This window comes from Syngnathus leptorhynchus, chromosome 20 (genome assembly GCF_054491065.1).
Source record: "Syngnathus leptorhynchus isolate UIUO chromosome 20, UIUO_Slep, whole genome shotgun sequence".
NCBI lineage: Eukaryota > Metazoa > Chordata > Actinopteri > Syngnathiformes > Syngnathidae > Syngnathus > Syngnathus leptorhynchus.
The window spans coordinates 3,153,474-3,170,932 of NC_141214.1; the positions used below are offsets into that span (position 1 = coordinate 3,153,474).

A 17,459-nucleotide genomic window follows, 5' to 3' on the forward strand; every position below is an offset into this window, starting at 1 on the left:
AAGAATATGAGCAATTAGGTTGTTATCCTTAAAAGGGTTAGGGCTGACTCCAAAGTATGAAAATTTGCACTTCTAATATTTAATGAAATAAATGATCATATAGAATTGCACCATGGATGAATGGGCCTGTTTGACAGTCAAGCTGAAGATTTTCTGCATTGCAGTCACCACCCTGAATGACCTCTTCAGAAGCCATCTAGCCTGTGAAGCTTGAGATGAGAGCACGTAGCTGATGTCACCATCTCTGCTTCCTCCCTTGAATGAAACAATGCCTTCTTGCATCACAATGGCTACTTTCTTTTCATCTTTATGAAAGTCTGCTAGGAGACTTTGCCACCGATGTATTGGATCGCTGCTCCAAAGGTCAATGATCCCTTAGATGTTCAGCAGAGAGGCCTGACAAAAGGCCTCAAGTGCAATGTGGCAATAAGATCAAATGTTTTTATTGTCTGTCTACATGTGTTGCTGCACTAACAACGCCACACCTGCATAAAGTTACGATTCCGCTAATAATTCTAAAAGACGCCAGAATGTCCCATGTGTTTGCATCCTGTAGGAACAAGAAGGAATTCTTTTCTCCCTCCCTAGCGTCAGATATTCAGCTGCCCTGCCCTGGGTGGGTGTCTCGGTGGAGATTGACATTCTTGCCGGGATTCAAAGCTATCTGCCGTGAGTATGTCCCACAGATGTCTTGCATGGACACCATTGTCCCCCCCCTCTCGTCGCTCCTCCTCCTCCTCCACCTTCCTGTCCCGGGAACAAATCCGAGTCTCTGTTGAGCGCTGGAGGACACGAGCAGTATGTGGTACAACCCACTCTGGGCATTCCTGCACCCTGCCTCTATCAGGTCAGTGGGACCCAAACAAGGAGGACTGTGTACTGTGTGACATGAGTGAACAAACATGGCTAACCCCACTTGCAATGTTTGCACTAGAAACTCAGCAGCAATCTTTTTGAAGTGAGTCTCTATAGAGGGGAGGGGGAGCATCTGATGTTTATTTCCTAAAATATTATGAATACCATTTAATATGCCATTATTTTTGAACAAACACAAACTTTTGTATGTCTAAAATTAGATGTAAAATAACAGCCTGCTCAACTGTAATATTTATCTGCCGCCACATTTGTGTGTCCTAACTCAAAGAGTTGTTTTCCAAAATAGCAAAAAGGAGGCCTCACAAACACAAAAAGCCATCTGTTCAAAAATATTAATATTCCAACGTTGCTTGGGTGTAACCCCGGGTCGACTGACCCCGGCAACAACGATGGCTTTGTCTGCCAGCCTGAACACTTGCTAGCCAAGAGCATCGCGAGAAACAAAATAAAATGCACGTTTTTCATGATCATACTATTATTTCCATCCGATGTTTTAAATGCAACACGCCCGTGGGCTACTAATTTGTTTACATCTCCTGTGATTGGCTGGCGGCCAGTCCAGGGTACACCACTTTATCCAATTCAGCCGGGATAGGCCCCAGCTCACCTGTGACCCCCAATGAGGACTAGCACTATAAAAAAAAAATGGATAAATGGGTTGCAAGATCTCGTCATGCAAACCCAATCCTTTTCACCAATAAGACAAATGAGGCCGATTAGATGTTCCTTGTTGACCCCGAAGACGGCCTAAGGCAGATGCTGGAGGAACAATGGCCCGACCCATACGGAGGGCGGCAGCGACTGACACAGCCAACTGTTGCTCCAAAGAATGCTTGGAAGCATGCCAGGGATGGACCTCACCCACCCCAATGTCTAATGTCCCATGGTGCAATTGGACCGTTCGGGCAACACCTTCAAGAGCATCAAACAAACAAGCAGCACGCCCATAGTCTTTGGACCTTCGAGGGCTATCGAGACTTTTGAAGAAGAAGAATCCCACCCGGGCTCAGCGCTACTTTCATGGCTACGGCGAGCACCTCAGGGCTTGGCAGGAAGAAGAAGAACCCGGGACTCATGGATTCTTTGAGCAAGATCTTTGGAGGGGACAAAAAGAAAAGAAGCAAGGTGGGCAGTAATGCATTTAAAGGGCTTGTCAAAGGGGACCACATTATCTAAGCAGCTCTTGCTTGACGTCTCAATAAATTAAGCAAATATGTATTTTATAGTCTGCTGATATTGTCATGTTTGCAATGCATAAAGATTCTTGCTCTTTATTTATGCATAACCATTCTTGTCCCCCTTAGGGGTCATTCCGGGGTCACCTGGCCGCATCACCCCAGCAGTCCTCTGCCCGCCGCAAGACCAATGAAAATGCTGTGGTCCAGTTCTTCCGCAGCATTGTATGTTTATTTCTTATTGAAGGGCTAAAATAATAGAAATATTCAAAATGATAATGCTAGTGGGCAAACAAGGCATCCCTGAGGAACACCATGTATTTAAGAAATGAAATAATCATGCCAATCTATTCTGAGTTGGACAACAAATGTAAAATCCCTACTTTAATCCCCTCATTTTTATTTTTGAAGCGTTGGTCTTTTACTTACTTTCTGGTCTCTTCTCAGGTTTCCTCACCTCGTCCTAAATCGAAGGTAAGCGTAATATTTGTTGTGTTTGATTGATCATCGGATTTTTAGTGTTTTTGTTCGCTTCGCCTTTTCAGAGAACCAAAAAAAGAGGATCGGGCAGCAAAAGAAAATCACTCACGCTTTTGTTTTGAAACTAATCCTAGTGAATGGGAGCCTCATCAGAGAAAGGATTGTCACACATTGCCATCTCCTCATAATGTTTTCTTTTTGCAGTGGAGGGAATTCTTTGGCTTGGTATGTCAACATAGTATTTTTGGAAATTAACTTTACTTTATGTACGCATGCTTGTGAGTGAGTGTTGGTTTTTGTTTTTGTTTTATCATGCATGCTTTGTTTGCACAATGTTGCTAACATCCAAACAGTTTTGGTCACTTAACTCCTTTTCTCGCTACAACTGCATTTATTTTTTTACTTGCTTCACTTCTTAGAAATAAGAAAGACTTTTAGTGCCTTGGTCTAAAAGTATTAAACTATAAAATTGTGCTTTATAAAATGTAATCTAATGTAACGAATTAATTGAATAGGATATAAAGAAATTAAACATTTTTTGACTTTTTTTTTCTTTTCCTTGTGTTTAAGCTTTTGCCACTAGAGGGCAGTGTGATACAGACAAATGGGTCCAATATTATAAAATAATTAAAACTAATAATGAAACACTGTGAATTACAACAACAAAATATAAATCAAGGTCATTAAAAAAACAAAAAACTAAATGACAATACAATTTTGTACATAGTGTTCAAATATCCATTGCTTTTAAAAAAATACAATACTGCAACACAACCGTCTTTAGTGCTTTGCATTGAATCTTAGCATTAAGCTAGCAGACTTTAAGGAAAGATTTTGACCCCATAATCAGATTTTCTTTTTAAATAAATAAACTGTGGAGATGCAATTTCCAACACAGTATATTGTATCGACTCGCCATTAAAACTAACACAGTTCTGTCTTATTTATGATTATGCTCCAATTGCAATTTGAATTTCCCCTTGTTTGCTTTCAACCCAGAGTGACACTCTACTTGTGGGTGAATTTGAAACAGCACAGCTCTTTATGAACCACAACCGGTAAACATTTTCTTTTTAGGGTCGGGCTGTCCTACATCTTGTGTTTTTTCTTCTTCTTCTTTTTTGTTCAAAATAATTTCACACCTCTCTTTCACTTCAGAGGACTCATCTCTCCATCTGCATCCTGTTTGTCAAATGTCATCTTGTACTTGTGATGTGACACTGACTGACTCCCTTGCCTTGGCTTCGGTCATTTTCTTTCTCCTTGTAGGTTGCTGTTGTCTCACTGTGAGCATGTTATTACCTTTATGGGAACAGTCAATTACTTCTTTTTATTATTATTATTATTATTATTATTATGATTAATCAGGCTGATGCTCTTTAGTTCAGTTTCATCATCCCACAAATGAAAGGCCAACTCTATGTACCAAAAGAATAAAAGAAGAAACTTGGTATAGATGTTCCAAAAAATAATTTTTGTTAGGAATTAGGAGAGCTGAGTTTACACGTTTTTTTAGGTTTCGTCACCACGTGCAGAGAGCACAAAGTCGCCCGTCAGACGACGCAGGGAGCAAAGCACACTGTCCCGACTCTTCAACCTGGTGAGAAAAACCCGACCCCACTGACAATAGCCTTTTTAAAGCCCTTCTGCATTCAATAATAATATCCCGAAAAGTGAAGAACCTCATAAAAGCTATTCATTCAATCTGTGTTTACACCAGTGACGCTCTCATCCAAAATCAGTGAGTAGCAAATTGATAAATATGATTTGCTGGCGAGTCATGTCATCATAATTGCCTCATTATTATTATTTTTTTTTAAATACATTCATCAATCTAATGCGTCGTCACCCACTTCTTTTGCTCTATTTGGATGAATCCTACTAAACGTGAACAATTTTGACATCTAAATTTCATAGCATGTTTGACTGTAAATTCAAAGCCCCTGTAAAGTGGAAAGAAGTCTTCTGAAATTGACACACCACAGAAAATCTCTAAATTCACTTTACAGGGTCTTTAAAATGAAAAATGTTCTTCGCAAGCAATAATTTGGTGATTCAAAGTCAAGATTTACACCTTCTTGTCCCCCAGGGTGAAACCAAGTCCCGTCCACCCCCCAAACGCTGGAGCACCATCTTCTGAGCTCTCCCCTAAGGCCCAAAGCAAAAAGTCTAAGCAGATGGGACAGGATGATGGGGGATCAACACATGGAGACGCGGCAGATTCACAACTCAAAAAAAATTAACACACTAACATTGGATTTCTGTGTCCACTCTCCACAGATGGAGATGGTCTCATCCAAGTCCTTATTTAGCTGGCCAAGTGTTTAAAAAGTCCGTTCAAGCTTTGAGTTTGTATCTCATTGTAAAAATATCCCTGTCCGATGGTGCTAATTTTGGTAAATGTTTTTCTATTTCTGTCTTGTGTTGTCTGGCTTTTTTTTTTTTTTACAAGTGATGCTTTGTGTGCCTCACAGCTTTCTACAAAATATTTTTCAACCTTTAGAATTGTAACTGTTACACTTCAATGATTAATCGTGTACAGATTAATTGATGGAGTGAACGTGCCCTTTTAAATTGCACTGACTAATCCCAAATTATTTGGTGGTATGCATACTATTTATTACATTGGAGGACGTAACGTTTGTGTGGTTTGCGTCAAAAAAGAAAGGTTTGTCGATACGATAGTCCGTTTTGCAAGTGACTCAAAGGTTTTAGGTGGAAGAAAACAACACGTCGGAGTTTAGTGATCAGAAAGTCATTTGTTTAGTCTTTCTTGTGAATATTATCATTTTGAGATGTTCTATGTGCTAACGGGTCACGGTTAGAAATTAACACTCATTTATAAACTAAAATATAAACACAACTTTAGTTTTGCCTTTGCTCATATATACTAAATTGCATTATATTAAATGTTGTTCAGTCTTACAACTGTCTGTTGTTTTGACACTCTTGCATTTATACATTGTTTAAATCGGATATGAAAACTGTACGCCGGCAATGAAGTCACTTCACAACCAAACCACATAATGATGCCTTAAAGTCTGCTAGCTTAATGCTAACATATCACAGAAAACCCCATAGACAGGCTAACGAATAGCATAGGCGTGGCGGTGTTGTGACCTTTCAAACAATCCATATTTGAACACAATTATTGAGCAACAATAGAGGACATAACAACACTCAGAGGAATTTTTTTAATCTCTGCAAAGAATTAGGAGCTCCGAACGACTCCGTCTACAGAATATCACACAAAAACATGACACTAAATAGTTCTAATGCAAAGGCACGGTAAAGTGTAATTCTACAATTAAGAAAAAGAGGATACTGTAATAGGTAATGAGCAATCTTTTACACACTCAACAGGTCACAACATTAGGCACAATATAATGAGAGCCCATAGAAAAACACAAAGGGTAAATGAAAAGATTGTCTTTTGGCTAAATAAAGTACGACCAGGCGCTCTTTCACCTTGGTATTTCATACCACGGTATTGGAACTATACTGTGAAGGTGTACCTAACGAAGTGCCCAGAGAGTGAACATTTTATGCCACTGTAAAAGAATGTTTTCATAAATAACGGTTGGCAATGATCATTTACATTATCGTATGAAACAAAGTTTTTAATTGTAGATCCAATTTAAAACTACTTTGTTTCCCCAAAGCTCTCTCCCGCCTCCTCTTTGTAAACATGACCACTAGTGTCCAAATGTTGAGTTCTTAGTTCGTCCACAATGCCGGACACGCTTCCCAGCAACCCACTCATCCCATCCTCCATTTCCCCGTGGAAATCCGCCTCCTCCACTTTCACTTGTCCTCCCATGGACAGGAAAGCATCACCGGCGTCATATGCGTAACCGTAGCCGTTGTCCATGTCGGCCCGAGCCGAGCCCGCGTTGTTATCGGACGAAGCGATCCTCTCGCATCTGGCCTGGTGCCTCAGGAAGCTGTCTCTCCAGATGACCTTCTTCCCGCACACGCCGCACTCGTACGGCCGCAGTCCTCCGTGGGTCTTCAGGTGCTTGGTGAGATGATGTTTCATCTTGAAGGTCTTGTTGCAGACGGGGCAGCCGAACGGACGCAGGTTGAGGTGCTGCATTTTCACGTGACGGTCGCGCATGCTCTTCAGCGTAAAAGCTTTGCCGCAGTGGCAAAAGTGGACTTTACCCGAGTAGGGAGCGCTCGCCATGGTTACCGAGGATGACGACGACGACGGCGTCGGGGGCGACGTGGGTGGCGGCAGATTGGCGGAAATGGGGGGCAAATGACGACCGGAGGAGAGGGTTAACAAAGAACCGCTCGGCGCGATGCCGGCGGGGGGCCAGCCTCCATCCGAGGCAGCCATGGTGAAGTCGGGCGACGCAGGCACCAGAGGCCTCTGGGAAACCTGACCCGTCCCGTCTTCGATTTCATCATAAGTGTCCGAGTTAAATTTACCCTCTGTTTGACATTGAAAACCCTCCTCGGCTTTACCGACCATCTCCCCCTCCTGTGGTCTGGACTCTTGATGAGACCAGGGACCCGTTTGCCACTGTACTCGGGCTAAAACGGCGCAGGGTTCTCCCAAAGGGCTTTCGGCTTTCGGGCACGGCGGGACACTGGATAACATCTGCGCTTTATCTCGCACGCCCGCCAAACTCACCTTGACCGTGGCTCGTCTTGACTCGTCATTCTCGACTAACGTGGGCTGCAAGTCTCCTGGAAAAGTGAAGAACGAATGTTAGAAAGTCTTTCAATGAAAATGCAAATTTCTATCACACTAATAGATTTTAATACATTATAGCTTTGCTAGCTAGCTTTTTGAACACCAATGTTTTCAAAAAAAAAGAAAAATGTGTTATTTGTCTTATCGGACTGACCCATTTGTGCAAATCCCTCCTTCTTCTCCACTGCCTCTTCTCCAATTCCTTCATCAGCCTCAAGCTCACGTTTCTCATTCTTCTTCCTCTGCGGTGTTTCACCGTCCTCACCGCTAGTATTCTTTTCATTCTGTCTGTCAACACTCTGCAAAGCTCCTCGAGGCTGACACCGGAGTTTCTGCTTCAGTATTTCTGCACTGGGACTACCGTGGGCAAAATGGCCACTTTTGCCATCGCAAGTCTCTTCGCAGCAGATGTAAACGTTCTCTGCGTATGGGAAGGCATCCAGCTGGGAGTCGGCCAAGTGCTGCGCTGGCCGTGAGCTCCCCCATCTTGAAAATTGCTGCGGGCGTCTCCAAGTAGCTAAAGGAGGCAAGGCGTCAGGTTTAGCCTCTTTCCTCCTCACCTCTCTCTCGAGATACAAACAGTCAGTGCTGCTCGGTGACTGCTGTCTCGATGCGCCGCCGGTATGAACCGCGTCCGCTGCGGTTATTTCTGCCGACGGCCGAGGTCTTTTTAGGATCTCGGTGCATTTGTCGACGATGTGCCACATCTGGAGGAAGCTGGCTACGGTGACGTAGTTGACAATGTCATCCTGAACAATGCTCAGCTGGCCTGTGTACGCTGAACTTAGCACGCTCTCAAACGCTACTGGGTCCATGACTGACGGAAGGGAAACTGTTGTCACGTTCTTCAGTAACACCTAAACACAAAGAAAATGCATTACAAAATGAAATAAAGGGAAACTGTATCACACACAAATGTAGTCAGGATCACCTGGTCATGGAAGTAAGGTGAGGATGCAGCGAGCACACAGCGGTGGGCCCTAAACACTTTGCCTTGCACGTGGATGGAGAGGTCACACAGCCGGCCCTCTTCTCGTTGGTGATTCAGATTGTCCAGAACAGCAGCACGGACAGAAGGGAAACACACTTGCACAGTCAAAGCTGCTGGAACAGTAGAAGCACTGGAGCTCGGATCCATAGTCCCACACTATTGATGAAAACATAAAGTCAGATATGTTCATGAGATTCGAGATACTCACTGATAATCAATGTTTCTAATCACATTACATTTACATATATGTAGGAGATCCTAAATCCAACATTGTCCCTTACTGTGCCACATAATACATATTGTTATCCTTCTGCGCAATACGATTCATTCAATGCGTAACCTTCAAAACGTCGTATGTCTGTACCGTCGTAAAACGGGGACTCCCTAACAATCTTATACACGGGCCACTTTTACGTCCCGAATCTTCGAAATAGAGTCGGATGTGGAAAAAAAAAATCACATGTAGGTGAGACGCATAATGGTAACACATCTTTTTGGGTCAGTTTATATGAACATCCACAATAATGTGTGCGCACTGCCACAAGCACGCTGAGCTAACTGTTTTATAAAAAGCACTGTCTCTACTGTACTGCGGTCGACACTGTTCGTTATTCTATAAGCACCAAAACATTAGTTGTCTAACAGTCTGTGCCATGGCGTGTTACTCAGTTTAAAAAATTACTTAATTAGCATAAACCCCAGCGAGTTGCTATCAAACTAGTTAGCTAGCATTTCACTCACCTGTACGCAATCTTTGCGCCGTGCTTTTTATTTGGAATACGTATTGTCTTCCGGCATGTCTAAAAGACTTAGCAATAAGGGGAATCCAGTGTAAAGTGTATTTTTGTGTGTGTAATGTTCACGTAAAATATAATATAAAGAAGCAAGCGTTAACAGCAGCTCCTCTGTTGTTTCCGACGCTGGAGCACTGATGCTATAGCTAACCGTCTGAACGCGCCAATGTCATTCGGAAACGTGGAAAGTTCTTTAGTCCCTTTTCTTCCATGGTAACCAACCTAAAAATCACCATGACATATTTACCCCAAATGTTTTAGCGATAATAGAAGACCAACATAATATGATATTTAAAGACTGACACAAGATGGCGCTATCGGGTCACCGAATACAGCCGGAAGGGATTTAAAGAGACAGGACACTTTAATATGCATGTTTTATACTACTAGTGCTATATTTCTTTTTTATGTTATGGAATTAATTATGCTCACACAAAAAAATGAGATGATAGGTGTTTTTAATGAAGCGAGGCTGATGAAAAGAATGGGGAGGGGAATAAAAAAAAAGCTGCTGTCATTGACGTGCGTCGGTCGTTTTACCGCAGTACATCTGCAGCATCAACTGTGGCGCAGCATAAGGCACTGTGATTGCAACAAGGACACATCTGTTGGGGCTTTTTCTTTCCTCTAATGGATGATGGATTTAGTTGATCTGCAATGTCAGCGCGATCGGGAATTATTTCTTCGGTGCAAGGGCACATTAGATAGCTGAAATTCTACCATTTGCATCATTGGGAGAGGACGTCCTATTTTTCTCCGGAGGAGACTTTTAAATTAGTAGGCGATCGGATTTAGATGAATATCTTTTAGATGATGGAGGTTCGTGCAAACCAGATGATATATCTGTAAAGTCGTAGAATTCACATTGATGTAGACTACGCAATGTATTGTCAGTTGGTGGCATGTCACTCAAACAAATATTTTAATGTCTTGTTATTTGATAATCAGAGATAATCGCATTCATTTCCAAACTGGTGTAACGATGTCAAATCGTATTTTAACAACCTCAGGGAAAAGGTTATAGAATCTCAAGGTGAAATACCGGAGGGCACTGTGAGTCATCACATGAATTAGAATGTTACACGTGCTACTTTTATTGTAAATAAAAGCACAGCTAATATTGTCTACAGCAATAATTTTTCGCATTTAACACTTTAATCAGCAGGAAACGGTTGACTTGAGCCAAAATATATATATTTCATGTATCTTCTTTTAAAGAGGCGCGTAGGGGAAAACATTTTGCACATTACAATGCATGTACTGTAGAGTTGCTCGGATGCACTTTATTGACTTACCTTTCTTTAAAATATGCAGTATTCGTAAATTAAATCGATAATCATCAATCCGTAAATAGATTAAAAAAAACCTTTTGGGACCCTTTGTTCCAATAAAAAAGCTACAATCTCTAACATGGCTTCTATTCACATACTTCTCCTTTTCCTCTCCTGCACATCATATGGTGAGTTTCTCCCTGGCTTCATTTTTGTTGTCGTAAACCCTTACACAACCTCAATGTGGTTATAATTGGAGTCTATTGTCATATTATGTAAATAGTGTACCGATGCGATGGGGCATGTGCGGAGCCGGAGTCGGACACACAGGCAGTGGTGGGCCGAGGCTTCAAACTGGGCTGCCTCTCGTGCAAGAGGAGGAGTGAAGTGAAAGCCACGGCCACTGTTGAATGGTACTTCAAGGCCAAAGGAGAGGTGGACTTTGTGCAGGTGAGGGAACACCTGCCATTGTTGAGATGTATTTATTTAGAGAGGGCTGCAGTGTTTGTTCCATGTCAATATCTTTGACACACAAGTAAGGTTGACCTTGTGTGCTTTCCTCTATTTGCTGTTTGATAACATGCTGGAAAAATACTGGGCACTCACTGGAGATTGCATCCTCAGATCTACACCTACACTGAGATGGGCCCCACGATTGAAAACGAACACTTCCTGGATCGTCTTGATTGGAACGGGAGCAAGAGGAGCAATGACATCCAAGACGCGTCCATATATATTCTCAATGTCACACTCAATGACACGGGGACATACCGCTGCTTCTTCAACCGTATCCTCAACTACGAGAACTACGAGTACACCACCGTGGTCAGCAAAGTGGTTTACCTCACAGTGGTGGAAAAGGGTATGGCACTCAAATGTGCATTTGGGATCCAAGTCGTGATGAAAAGAAATATTCACAAATGATGTTGATGTTTCGTTTTTGTGCGCAGCCACCAGAGGTACAGCCTCCATCGTGTCTGAAGTCATGATGTACGTGACCATCATCGGCCTGCAAGTGTGGCTCCTCATCGAGATGATATACTGCTACAGGAAAATATCAGCGGCCGGGGAAGAAGCGTTAAGAGAAGCCGCGTATGTATATTTCATCACATATGAACAGGTTGTTTTAAATTGTTAGGAATGTGATCTTAATAACTTATTTTGTTCCAGGAATGCTGAATATTTAGCGATAGCCTCGGAAAGTAAAGACAACTGTGCAGGGGCACAAGTTGGAGAATAGCCAAGGTATCACATTTGTTTTATACTTTATACATTGTATTGTACCATTCGATTTGGATTTAGTCAAAACTGTGTCATGGATTCTATTCTGTTTCCATTTTCAGGCTTCCATTTTGGACTACAAACTTCCCTCCTATACATCCTATTAACTGCATGATAACAACTTGCGGAGGAGAAACTATCGTCATCTTAAGTCCTCTGTTTGATCCTTTTTTCTTTCTTTGATATTGACCTCGATTAAGAATCCAACACTGTAAAAATAGTTAGCAACATACACAAACTGCACATGTACGAGATACTTATTATGCATTAACGAGCCATTATTTAATTTGCAAAACTGCGGGAGCCTGTGGCACTCTGAGGTTTAAAAAAAACAAAAACAAAATCTTGACTTGAATAGATAAAGCTGTGACTAACTCAGGCATCTCAGTAGGAAAGGGGGTCTCCATTCTCTGGGTGGTCAGACCCCAAAAAAACTCTTTGGGTACAAAATGGAGGGCTTGTAACTAACTCTGAGGGACCATAAAGACTTTATTAGGGGATGCATCCTTTGGAGTTGGAAAGATGGCTCCCACAAAGAATGCAAGCACAGGACACTTTCGATAGTTTAAAATGCCTGGCACAGACCAGATGGTCATCTCCATTGTCACCTCCGTTGAACATATCACCAGCACTGTGGGTTTGGCCTTCACCAAGCAGCTCAGTGGACACGCCTTCATTGTGGAACATTCACACCACTATCATCTCGGTTCCAATGAAAAGGACCCTTGACAGCGGAACCATGCCAGAGGCTACACCCTTCATACTTTCTTCTTGATGTGCTCCTCCAGTCTGCAAAACTCATTCAAGTCAGTCTTAAACTGGAGAAAGTGACTTCAAGTGCTCTTTGTGAAACCTACACAGAGGTTTTTGGTTTTTTTCATATTTTGTGAATCACTGTCCAGAAAAATTCCATCCACTCCTTATTTAACAAATTATTACGGCGAATAATCACACGATGAACCAAAGTTTCAACAGATCCAATTTTATCTTATTAGAAGGGTGTGCACTTTATGTAAACTGCTAACAGTTAGCATGAATCAAACCTTTAAAGACCAGAGATTAATAAAGATTAGTGACACTCACATTACGCAGTGTTTTCCCTTTTCCATGCAATAATTAAATGCCATGAACACACTTTGGGAGAAACTACATAAATGTATGCCCCAAAAAAAAATAACGAACCTAAATTGCATGTTTTTGGAATATGTGACCAAGTTACAACCCTGAAACTGTGAGCTATGCTAACAACTGAAACATAAGCATCTTCAAATCTTTTGTTTTTGTAAAATGGAACTAATTGGTCTTATTTGGATATGCATTTGTTTATTTATTTTTAGGAAATGGAGGCTGCAGACAATTGCAACAACAGTATCAACAATGCTATAAAACACCAGTAATTGTTATTTTAATTTGATTAAAGTGCCGTTTCGTTCTGTTTTATTTTATTTTATTTGGGTAACCGTGATTGACAGACGGCAGCCATTGGCCCACCCCGCCCAAATGCAAATTTCTTAAAGAGACAGTACATCTTTCTTTTTATTTATCTATGACTATTATTTATCTTTATTTCTTCGGTGCTGATTGAATTGCACGAAAGATAAACAAATAATAACACGTTTTTAAGCTGTTCAAGCAAATAAAGGAGTGGTGGATTACACTGCGACATCTTTTAAGTGCATAGGCCGTTTTACCGCACTGCATCAGTGGCATCCTGTCAATTGAGAGGCAGACGCGCTGCTGTGGCGCAGCAAAAACACACTTACACGGAGCACAGGAAGCAATCCTTAATTATTTTTCCTGGATTTGGTTGCGCCTTTGCAGGTTGGTCTGCGATGCGAGCGCGACCAAAGATTTTTTTTTTTTTTTTTATATACATAAGGAGTGATTAGCTGAAATTCCTGGTTTTCCACGAGCTGCTGCCATTGTGCGGGAGAGGACCATATTTTCTAGCGAAGGAGGCCTCTAAATTGACCACAGTAGGCGATCAAATTTAGATTAAATATTTGCAAATTCTTATTTGGGGGGGGGGGGGGGGTCATTTACCGCTGGTTCTTGTGAAGTGGTTATTAATTGGCTTGCACATTAATATCATACGTGCTTGTATGTACGTTTAATGTAGATTCACTCATATTACGCACGTTGCGAAACCCGATTGATGTATAACTTGTGTTATTTGAAACCATTGGAGATAATTGCATGTATTCCCAAGCAGGTGAAACGATCTCTCTGTGCATCCCATTTTAAAAACCTCAGGGAAAAGATCATCGAATTCGAAAGGGAACACGTTCTGTGAGCGCTCACATAAATTGCTTTGTTTTTTCTTTTAAATTATTTTATTCTTAAAAACAGAAGCAATCCATCAATGAAATTTTTGGATTAAAACACAGTCAAAATCGTCCGCCAGCAGCAATCATTTCTGGTCATGAATAATATAATCCACAAGAAATTGTTGATTTGAGCCAAAGAAGAAATATATTTCTATTGGAGTATTAGAAGCACATTTTAGCGTCTTGTTTTGCACATTACAAAGCATCCGTAGCTACTTCTTGATTTATTTATGATCCTAGGCTGCGCTTTGTTGACCTACACATTTTAAAATCTGCAGCATTCCGACGACTAAGCATTATCGCTATTGATTAAAAACTCCCAAACGAAAAACAAAAGTAAACTAAGTGTGAAAAAGTACTTTTCTAACTTTTGGGGCCACCTCATTGCAAAACAAATCTCCAGTCCAGTGACATGACTGCAAATCACATTCTGCTCCTTCTCCTCTCCTGCACATTGCTTGGTGAGTTTCCCTTTTTTTTTTCTGTTGTGGGGCTTTAAAGAATTATGTCATGGATGTGTATCGTTGCGCTGCAAACAGTGCGCCAGTGCGATGGGGCGTGTGCGGAGGTAGACTCGGACACAGAGGCGGTGGCGGGCAAAGGCTTCAAGCTAGGCTGCATCTCCTGTAAGATGAGGAGTGAAGTCAAAGCTACCGCCACTGTTGAATGGTACTTCAAGCCCAGAGGAGAGGTCGACTTTATGCAGGTGATGAGATCAATCATATTTAAAATCAGCAAAAAAAATTAGGTCAATCAAACACACACAGCTTGTCCTAAAGTGGATTTATGATCTGTGTTCTTAGATCTACACCTACAATGAGATGGGCCCCGTGATCGAGAATGAAATCTTCATGGACCGTCTGGATTGGAACGGAAGCAAGAAGAGCACTGACATCCAAGACGCGTCCATATATATTCTCAACGTCACCTTCAACGACACGGGGACATACCGTTGCTTCTTCAATCGCATCCTCACCTACGACAACTATGAGAACACCACCATTATCAGCAAAGTGGTCCACCTTAATGTGGTGGCGAAAGGTAAGATGCAATTCAACTTTTTTTTGCTTCCAAAGAGTTTTGTCAAGTTTGGCATTTGTGATGTCACTTTTCTTGTGCACAGCCACCAGAGGTACAGCTTCCATCGTGTCTGAAGTCATGATGTACGTGACCATCATTGGCCTGCAAGTGTGGCTCCTCATCGAGATGATATACTGCTACAGGAAAATATCAGCGGCCGGGGAAGAAGCGTTAAGAGAAGCCGCGTATGTATATTTCGTAACATATGAACAGGTTGTTTTAAATTGTTAGCAATGTGATCTTAATAACTTATTTTGTTCCAGGAATGCTGAATATTTAGCGATAGCCTCGGAAAGTAAAGATAACTGCGCAGATGTGCAGGTTGGAGAATAGCAAAGGTTGGTTCAAAGTTATTACAAGTCACCGTCATATTTTTGGTCATGGAATCCAATAATCAATTCTATATTTACCCCCAGGCTCGCCTTTTTTGGATGATGTCATCGCTCCTGAACGCCGCCCCGCTAACTGCATGAAACCAACTTGGAGTAGGGGAACAGACTGCATCCTCATCTCTAGTTCATTATGCATTCATTAGCATAAGCTGTAGTCGCCGTAAAAATATTATGTTGACATTCTGTATATTTATATGACATGCGTAACACTGCCTGTAAGACTGTTGAGGTTGAAGAAAGCTTTTTACTAATTCACCTCCTCCTAATGACTGAAATAAAATAAAAATAAAAAATTAACGTGTGTTATTTATAAAAAAACAGAATGTGGAGCCAAGTCATGATTTAATCGTTTTCTGTGGCTAATTAGAATATTGAATCTTTGAATGAAGTATTTTCTTTATTGCATTCTAAAACGGTTAAAGCATGTTCGAATCACATGAACCATTTCAGGAACCAAAAGAAATGTCTTTGTAAATCTTATAATTTTAACACACAGTCAGTTTCGGGGTAGCGGGGCAGGTTGAGCTGGTATTTCTTCTCCAAGGCTGGCGGCACAAAGCGGCCTCCAAGGAAGTGATGGCGTCCCTTGAAAAGGGTGGCAGAGTTTTTAGGAGCGGTCAGTGAGATGAGCGTGTCGGGCTGTAATCCGTCGACGCTCCCCTGCTCCACATCCCAACCTGGAAAGGAAAGAATCAATCCAAGAGTTACGTAAACACACTTGGAAGCAGTGATGAGCAAAATGCTACGTAAGGAACCTGAAGGGATGTCGATGCTAGCAATTGGCACAGTGGTCTTCTTCAGGACATCGATGATGGAACCGAAAGGCTCTCGCACCGCCCCCTTAAAACTGAAGCCGAAGATGGCATCGATCGCCAGGTTGAAAGCCTCGTCAATCACAGGGGCCTAACAAAACAATTAAAAAAGTTCACATTTGAACACGGTAAAGTTCGACTGTTACAACAAACCTCGGGCATCTCTGTAAGAAATGGGATCTCCATTTTCTGGCACTGGGTGGTCAGACCCTGAAACAGTGGTTTGTTGGGCCTCTTTGGATACAGGATGGAGGGTTCGTAACCCTGAGAGAAGATGAAAAAGTCACGAAGGAAACTTCTGTACTGGTTGTAAAGATGGCTTTTTCAAAAATCAAACATGGCGACACTTACAAATAGTTTAAGATGTCTGGCACAGACCAGGCCGTCTCCTCCGTTGTTACCGGGTCCGCATATAACCAGCACTGTGGGTTTGGGCTTGACCAAGGAACTCAGTGGATATGCCTTCGATGGAAATCGTGAGATGGTTAGATTCACATTATGAGCATTCTGGAAGGAAAAGGACATGGTGGTTCACCCTTGTGATGGCAGTAGCACAACTGAGCCCTGCGAGCTCCATCAGCTGGTCCACACTGAAGCCGTACTCACTGAAGAGCTCCTCATCAATGTGCTGGGCTTCCTCTTGTCTGCAGAAAAAGTAAAAGTAAGAACAAAACTGGAGGACGTTAGTTTCAATTTCATTGATAATACACACCCAAGGTACTTAATGCTCTGGGCCATGATGGAAGCTTGTCTGCTATTGTAACAGTTCTGGTGGTTGTTAGCTGAAGGTGAAAGTGGGCATTTTCCCGTTTGAGCAAAAACTGCTGCGGCCCGTGAGGTCACCAGAAAGCCGATGCCAAAAAGAGTCCGCACACTCAGCATTCAGATGGTCCTGCAATGGTAAACAGCAAATGTGATCCAGCTTCTTCATGCAATTTGTAGTTATGGCTAATTGTTTGTTAGCATGTGTTGAATCCTTGACGACAACCAGAGGTTATTTTAAAAAAAATAGTAACACTCACCAAATGCACGCCAAATTTCCGTTAAGAATGCAAGATTTTGGTTAAATGCCATGTAATAACACAACTTACAAAAAGACAACACCCAAATATCTGTCAGGCTTCCGTGGATATGACTTACTTCCGGGTATGGGGACCCGGAACAAAAACAGTACTTACGTTTCAAAATAAAAGTAAAAGGTTACAGTGGTTCAAATTTCAATATAAAAGTCTAGAGTCCCGTTGTTAAGAGCTGAGAGAAATCAATATAAATCAATGC

At 41.8% G+C, this 17,459-nt stretch overlaps 5 protein-coding genes across 10 annotated transcripts; 3 read left to right on the forward strand and 2 right to left on the reverse strand.

The window, feature by feature from the left end:
• The first annotated feature begins 654 nt into the window (after positions 1 to 654).
• LOC147040882 (myelin basic protein-like) lies at positions 655 to 5,447 on the forward strand. Of its 3 annotated transcripts, XM_085901136.1 has the most exons (6): positions 1,732 to 2,001; positions 2,181 to 2,276; positions 2,499 to 2,525; positions 2,736 to 2,756; positions 4,048 to 4,131; positions 4,621 to 5,447. In XM_085901136.1, exons 1-6 carry the CDS (start codon positions 1,897 to 1,899, stop codon positions 4,669 to 4,671), a joined length of 384 nt encoding a protein of 127 aa, XP_085757262.1. In that variant the 5' UTR covers positions 1,732 to 1,896; the 3' UTR covers positions 4,672 to 5,447. The 3 variants fall into 3 exon arrangements, with proteins under 3 accessions (XP_085757261.1, XP_085757262.1, XP_085757263.1); XM_085901135.1 differs by lacking the exons at positions 1,732 to 2,001; positions 2,736 to 2,756 and adding an exon at positions 655 to 847; XM_085901137.1 differs by lacking the exon at positions 2,736 to 2,756.
• A 264-nt stretch (positions 5,448 to 5,711) lies between these two features.
• Positions 5,712 to 9,349, reverse strand: zbtb22a (zinc finger and BTB domain containing 22a). 3 transcript variants are annotated; one of them, XM_085901123.1, is made up of 5 exons: positions 8,589 to 8,949; positions 8,165 to 8,380; positions 7,814 to 8,090; positions 7,388 to 7,750; positions 5,712 to 7,226 (listed from the first exon to the last, which is right to left on the reverse strand). In XM_085901123.1, the coding sequence occupies exons 1-5, from the start codon at positions 8,712 to 8,714 to the stop codon at positions 6,175 to 6,177; spliced, it is 2,034 nt and encodes a 677-aa protein (XP_085757249.1). In that variant the 5' UTR covers positions 8,715 to 8,949; the 3' UTR covers positions 5,712 to 6,174. The 3 variants fall into 3 exon arrangements, with proteins under 3 accessions (XP_085757249.1, XP_085757250.1, XP_085757251.1); XM_085901124.1 differs by lacking the exon at positions 8,589 to 8,949 and adding an exon at positions 8,966 to 9,349 and having other exon boundaries at positions 7,388 to 8,090; XM_085901125.1 differs by lacking the exon at positions 8,589 to 8,949 and adding an exon at positions 8,461 to 8,567 and having other exon boundaries at positions 7,388 to 8,090.
• A 261-nt stretch (positions 9,350 to 9,610) lies between these two features.
• On the forward strand, positions 9,611 to 12,989 carry LOC147040884 (sodium channel regulatory subunit beta-1-like). The gene is made up of 6 exons (XM_085901134.1): positions 9,611 to 10,477; positions 10,573 to 10,739; positions 10,914 to 11,151; positions 11,240 to 11,381; positions 11,460 to 11,534; positions 11,633 to 12,989. The coding sequence occupies exons 1-5, from the start codon at positions 10,429 to 10,431 to the stop codon at positions 11,527 to 11,529; spliced, it is 666 nt and encodes a 221-aa protein (XP_085757260.1). The 5' UTR covers positions 9,611 to 10,428; the 3' UTR covers positions 11,530 to 11,534; positions 11,633 to 12,989.
• A 620-nt stretch (positions 12,990 to 13,609) lies between these two features.
• LOC147040885 (sodium channel regulatory subunit beta-1-like) lies at positions 13,610 to 15,634 on the forward strand. The gene is made up of 6 exons (XM_085900905.1): positions 13,610 to 14,358; positions 14,437 to 14,603; positions 14,701 to 14,938; positions 15,021 to 15,162; positions 15,241 to 15,315; positions 15,394 to 15,634. Exons 1-5 carry the CDS (start codon positions 14,310 to 14,312, stop codon positions 15,308 to 15,310), a joined length of 666 nt encoding a protein of 221 aa, XP_085757031.1. The 5' UTR covers positions 13,610 to 14,309; the 3' UTR covers positions 15,311 to 15,315; positions 15,394 to 15,634.
• Positions 15,635 to 15,703: 69 nt separating this feature from the next.
• On the reverse strand, positions 15,704 to 17,352 carry naxe (NAD(P)HX epimerase). 2 transcript variants are annotated; one of them, XM_085900888.1, is made up of 7 exons: positions 17,204 to 17,352; positions 16,894 to 17,073; positions 16,717 to 16,825; positions 16,533 to 16,643; positions 16,335 to 16,445; positions 16,125 to 16,272; positions 15,704 to 16,046 (listed from the first exon to the last, which is right to left on the reverse strand). In XM_085900888.1, the coding sequence occupies exons 2-7, from the start codon at positions 17,061 to 17,063 to the stop codon at positions 15,847 to 15,849; spliced, it is 849 nt and encodes a 282-aa protein (XP_085757014.1). In that variant the 5' UTR covers positions 17,064 to 17,073; positions 17,204 to 17,352; the 3' UTR covers positions 15,704 to 15,846. The 2 variants fall into 2 exon arrangements, with proteins under 2 accessions (XP_085757014.1, XP_085757015.1); XM_085900889.1 differs by having other exon boundaries at positions 17,273 to 17,345.
• Positions 17,353 to 17,459: the final 107 nt, after the last annotated feature.